The 6,374-nt window shown below is 35.4% G+C and overlaps 1 protein-coding gene across 4 annotated transcripts; it reads right to left on the reverse strand.

Annotated features, from left to right (window-relative positions):
• Positions 1-1,232: 1,232 nt before the first annotated feature.
• Positions 1,233-5,491, reverse strand: LOC121998463 (putative disease resistance protein RGA3). 4 transcript variants are annotated; one of them, XM_042553403.1, is made up of 3 exons: positions 5,075-5,187; positions 1,922-4,944; positions 1,233-1,339 (listed from the first exon to the last, which is right to left on the reverse strand). In XM_042553403.1, the coding sequence occupies exons 2-3, from the start codon at positions 4,940-4,942 to the stop codon at positions 1,253-1,255; spliced, it is 3,108 nt and encodes a 1,035-aa protein (XP_042409337.1). In that variant the 5' UTR covers positions 4,943-4,944; positions 5,075-5,187; the 3' UTR covers positions 1,233-1,252. The 4 variants fall into 4 exon arrangements, with proteins under 4 accessions (XP_042409337.1, XP_042409335.1, XP_042409338.1 ...); XM_042553401.1 differs by having other exon boundaries at positions 1,922-5,491; XM_042553404.1 differs by lacking the exon at positions 1,233-1,339 and having other exon boundaries at positions 2,407-2,606; positions 2,725-5,491.
• Between the last annotated feature and the right edge of the window lie 883 nt (positions 5,492-6,374).

A 6,374-nucleotide genomic window follows, 5' to 3' on the forward strand; every position in this document is an offset into this window, starting at 1 on the left:
TCTCTTACCATACTCTCTCTCCATATTTTCTCTCATCACACTTTTCCTATATTCATTGCCATCACACTTTCTCTCTTATCACATTTTCTCATTATACTTTCTCTCCTCAATCTCTCATTTTCTCTCATCACACTTTCTCTCTCTTTATTTTTTCCCATCACTCTTTCTCTCTCAACACACTTTCTCTCTCATTATACTTTTGCTCTTCTCAATCTCTCCCATCACGCTCTCTCTCCTCATTTTCTCTCATCACACTTTTCCTCTCTTTATTTTTTCCATCACACTTTCTCTCTCATCATATGTTTCTCTCACATTCAACTTTATCCTCCATCTAATTTTTTCTCTTATTTTATTCTAAGGGTAAAAAAGAAAATTTAAGTTCATTCTGATTGAAAATATTCAACTAACCAAATATTATTTTTAAGAATGATACTCAAGCTCATATTCATTTCCATTCCATAATACTATGCTCATTCCCATTCCGATTCTTAGGAGAGAACCAAATGCCACCTGAATGATTTAACTTTCCCAACAAAGATTAATTATTTTAATAATAAATTAATTATTATTTATTATTTATTTACTATTCAGTATCAATTAAATAATAGACGTTATCATTTGATATTTGTTATAGTATGTTTAGTTCAAAAGGTTTAAATGCAATTGAATATGAACACTTATGATCAAGATTTTTTTTTTTAAAAAAAAATTATGTTAAACTTATATTACAATTGTCACTCAATATCAAGTTGTTTATGTATTGCATAACTATATATACACCATAAAACAATAAAAAAAAAATTCCCACACATAGTAATAATACTTAAAAAGAGAAAAATTATAATGTATCCAACAACAAAATAAGGCATAGACTAGTGTAACATATAATAAACCGCATATATGCGAGCAACTTCATAGGAACAACAAATTGTGATCTCATACTCAGTCTCCCTACAATCAAGAGATTAAAGAAAATAATTCAATATTATTAAAAAGGACTATAACAATGTACACTGCATACAATTGAATTGATGTTTATGCAATATCATCTTACCCATTATTTTAGAAATGCTCCAATCAATATTATCACTTTTGAATTACAAATGCATTACAAAGCATATGGTGCCTTCGCTACTGTATATTTTATCAAGACATAAGTACTCTGTTTAATAATATATATACATTTAAATGTCTAAATTTATTAAGAATTCTAAATAAGTGATTATTTTTTCATGAGAATTATGAAATTTTACTAAAGGATTTCATAAGATGCAACTATGATCTCATGCCGAGTCTTCATCTGCTCAGTCTTCATATCTGCCCAATCTTCATCCTCGACCTACCAATTTAGAGGTCAAAGAAAGACAAAAGACATGATGAGCACAAACGAACTTAATAACCTAAAGATTTTTTTTAACAAAAAAAATCATGATCAAATAAAACTGATGACAACACCATTCCATTCAGTATTATCACATTTAAATGAAAATGAGTCGCGCATAACCGCTATTGCAGACAAAATATACGATTCTATACGTATATATGAGTGCCTAAAATAATTTTAAATAAGTGACTATTTTTTATGAGAATTTTGAAAGCTCCTCCTTTTTTAATCTATTATATATATATATTTGAAAAAGATTTTTAATTTTACAAGAATTTCACGAGTCGTTGTATTAAAAGGTATTTCTATTGGCTTCGGGAATCTACCTTTATTATGCCATAAAAAATGTCAAAAAAATATGAATTCCATCAACATGCATGTATACGAGATGACACTGAACAACCTCCTATATAGATTACCATGTCAAGATAATAATATCAACTAGATGCTCATAAAAAAGAAAGAAATCATGCTATGCTGCCAATACAAATACATATAATGATTTTTTTATTCAACTATAATGGTTTTCTATCTTACCTCTTCTCCATGTCCGGCTGAGGAGCGTACATAAACATTTCGCACATGTGAGATGATCGGCCAGTCTACACCTGTTTCCCTTTCGCATCTACTTTCCAGTAGTGGGCAATTGGCAATCTTCAAAGTTTCCAACATATGTAGATTCTTTAAACCCCTTGGCACCGTTTCTAATAGTGGGCAGTTCTCGACTGATAGTAAACGAAGAAACTTGAGATGCTGCAGCCAATCAGGCAAGGTCTTGAGATTGTAAATTCCACATATGTATAGTTCTTCTAGCACAATATTGTTTGCTGGTTCTGCTGTCATCAACGACTCCAATTCATTACAACAACAAATACGTAACTGTGATTTTTTATACTGATTAGTGTACCAGGTTAAAGGTGCTCGATAACGTGCACCATATAGAGACAATTTTTCGAGCATGCGTAAGTATTGCAGTCGCCCACATAAATTGACATTGTCGCCACAAATCTGTATTTGGAACTCATCTACTGAATTCAAGATTCGTACGAATTCTTCTGGTTGCAATATTATACTTGGACATTGTGAGAGCTGTAGACGACAAAGAGAAGTGAGACTCCCCACTTCCGACGGGAAGGATGCCAAATTAATACACCCTTCAATGGTCAATGAACGAAGCATTTGAAGGTACTGCATTTCATCCCCAGGAAGAGATTGGAGTTGTCTGCATGATATAATTTGTAATTCCGTCAATGATGTAAGGTTTCTGATGCAGCCACTTGGAAGAGATGTCACGCCATAGATACTATGCACTCTGAGAAAAGAAAGAGAAGTTAGCCTACCGATACATGAGAGTATGCTCTGACTGCAGCATAATATCTCAAGGTGTCGGAGTGTGGGAAGCCTCGGTGTACTTTTCAAATTAGGACATCGGAAAATGTGCAGCCACCGCAGAGAAGGGAACAACTGATCATCAACATGAGACTCTGACCATTCCTGTAAATCATCCATGCGAGACAATTTGAGTTCTTGAAGGGAAGGAAAGCCTCCTGACCCATGGAACTCAGCGCCCAGATGTGTAATGCCATGCATAGAGAAAGTAAGTCTCTTGAGAGACTGCAGATTTCGAAATGGAGGAGGAATATGCCCACAACTACAGTGGAGGTGAACTTCAACCAAATTTGGCAGTTGTAGCTCTTTCATCCATGTTGGAAATTGTGGGCTTGTATAGTTCGATATATGCAACTTCTTTAAGGTCGTGTTGGGAGAAAGATCATCCAACATGTCCTTGTGATAACTTCCTGAACCATTAAACTCTATGAGTAGTTTATTAAGAACTTTATTCTTCAAGATTTTTCTTCCACTGCAAGAATAATTCTTAAAATCATCAGAAAATTTAATTATCATTTCTCCCTGAAGCTTCAAATCCTCAAGCTCCCTAATTGAGCATGCGCCAGTTTTGTCACTAGCAATAAAGACAGGTAAACTTCGAAGGTTAGTTAGCCGAGATAATCCACAGGGAATGTGTATCAATCTATTATCCATTACTAAATCAAGTTCCCGAAGGTTTTGCATATTCCCTAACTCTTTTGGTAGCTCTCGAAGTTCGTGATTGAAACCGAGATTGAGATACTGTAAATTGGATAGATAGGTTATAGAGTCGGGTAGAACTTCAATTGTATTGTAATATAAGTTGAGGTACCTCAAATGTATCAGATTTTCTATTGACGCCGATATCTTCCTGATGCCACAACCAGTTAAATCTAACGCCCGCAAGTATTTCAATTTCGAGAAGACTTCAAGCAGATTGATACTCAATGAAGATGAATATCGGGGCATAAGGGACATAAAAGTGCGCAAGTACAATGGTTTCTTGCCGAAGACCTGAGTCATGTCTGGTAACTTTCCTTCAACTACTTGCAAATGATATGCTCGTTTTTGAATAACTTCCACCGAGTCTTGATAAGAATTCCAATATGCATATGCAGATTCAGATCGTGCCAGATCATGCATCAAATCATGCATCGTGATGTTTGCTACATTAGGATCATCTTCAAAAAGGTCCAAGAGAAAGAATGATCTCCTCACAAGATCATCAAAGATGTGGTTGCCATTTGTTTCCGCATCAAAATTTCCTTCTGAACGTACAAAATCATTTGCTATCCACAGCTTTATCAATTCATCCTTTCGCATCGGATAGTCTTTCGGGAACAAGGAGCCAAATGTAAAACACTTCTTTGACTGTGGAGAGAGAACGTCATAGCTCAATTTTAGTACAGCTAACACTTTCTGTTCCTCATCTCGGAGCTGCCATATTTCACTCTTCAATACGGAGGACCAATAAGTCTCATCTCGAGTGCCACGGAGCATGCTACCAAGTGATTTGGCAGCCAAAGGAACACCGCCACATTTCTCAACAATCTTTCCACCAATTTCCATCAAGTTTTGATGATCATCTGCTTCGTTGTCTCCAAAAGCAAATTGTTGAAACAAGGACAAACAATCATCTTTGGACAACTGTTGTATTTGGTGGGTGGTGGTATTGGATGAGCCCATAATTGAAGAGACGTTTTGGCTACGGGTTGTCACCAAAATTTTGCTTCCTTTCGCCCCACATATTAAGGTTGCTTTCAGTACATCCCACTTTTCTTGATCTTCATTCCATACATCATCCAGCACAAGCAGAAATCTCTTCCCAGATAATGCTTTTTCCAGTTTCTGCCTCACTAAATCTATTTCTGAGATGTTGACTGTTGCCTCAGTAGTCAACTCTAATACAGACTTCATTATGTTTGCAGGATCAAATTCTGCCCCAACAACTGTCCACATTGTTGGACTTGCAAAATGATCTTGCACCCTCTGATCATTGTAAACAAGCTGAGCAAGTGTAGTCTTCCCCAGGCCACCCATCCCAACGATGGCAATGACCTTCACTGTATCATGGCTGCTTTCATCATCATCTATCAACATGTTGACAATCATCTGCTTCTCTGGTTCTCTCCCTTTAACAACAAACCTATTGCGGGAGTGGTTCTCTCTGTAAGGACTTGGTTGCGACATGCCTGGTGGCAAATTGAGAAGAATGGACTTTTGCAGCAAAATAGATTCCAGACTTTCTGTTATAGCTTTTATCATGCTGCCTATCCTACTCTTAAACACAACTTGATTATTAGGAGAGAAGAAATCACGCACCGGCCTTAAAGCAGTGTTTGATCTCTGCTTCTTCTGCAAGACTTTGGTGTCATAATAATCCACAACATCCTCGAGATCGTAGGCCAAGTATTTGAGCTTCTTCAGCAACTCCTTCACATCAGGGTTAATAGAAGGGCGGGACTCGACGTTTTGGATCACCGAGTCAGTGTTCGTCAACAACTCCTTGAACTTCTCTATCTTCCTTTTGGTACCAGCCATCGCCTTGAGTTTCTCGTCGAGTTCGACGAGAATTGCCACCTTGTTGGCGAAGAAGCCAGCCGTGGCACCTACCAAAGCTCCTGCCATAGCTCTGGATGAAGGATGCAGGAAATGTTTGATGTTGATCTAGCTAACAATAGCTTGGAGGAGAAAGAAAAGAGAAGCAATAATTTGCAACTTGCAAGGCGACGACTCCGATCCTTAAGTCTTCTTCCAATTTTTGATGAATTATTAAACAGGATTGGGTCTCCATTAATTAAGATTGCTTATCAATTCCAACTCACCATGGCAGCGATGTACGTGGTATTAATTAAATGAATCCACAGGCCACAAATTTCCAATTCCGTTGCTTAAAATATCAGTAGTTAATTAATGTATTATTATTTTATTTTAAAAAACATCATGTAATTAGTTTTGGCACCATTAGATTTCTAAGAGATCTTTTAAAAAAAATTATATTTGAGTTTAAACGGATTAAATAATCCGATCATTATTAGAAGTGTAAACAGTGTTGGGTAGCTTGTGACATGACCTAGTTGAGGATAGGTCAACTACAATTCCTTGGTTAAGCACCATCCTCGTGTTGGATCCATCTAAATATTCCAAAGTATAAAAAATTACCTAAAAATTTTACTTCATATCTATCCAATTTAATTTGAACAAAAAACTTATATCTATTTTGAACAGGATGAGACATTTTTTTTTTTCAAAATAAAATGTACTCTTAATATTAAAAAAAGAATGTTTTTTTAATTTTTACCCTTAAAATTTCATAAAATATTAATATATATACCCAAGGTCCTTTGGAATAATTTGTAGGGCGATGACTCTGGGGATGATAATTTATTCTGAACCCAGTAGAAAATTTGATATTGGATCTGAATTGAGGAGAATATAGAAGAATTTGTAACATTCGATTGAATAATTATTGTAATTATTGTATGATTCATTAGATTGATAGTGTATAACAGATATTGTATAACAGAGGCTTCAAACATTAAAGTGTTTTTATTAATTGACAATTTCTATTTTTTAAGATGTCAATCTTTTCTTTCTTTGCAACATATATTGATATTCTATT

Source organism: Zingiber officinale, chromosome 6A, assembly GCF_018446385.1.
Source record: "Zingiber officinale cultivar Zhangliang chromosome 6A, Zo_v1.1, whole genome shotgun sequence".
NCBI lineage: Eukaryota > Viridiplantae > Streptophyta > Magnoliopsida > Zingiberales > Zingiberaceae > Zingiber > Zingiber officinale.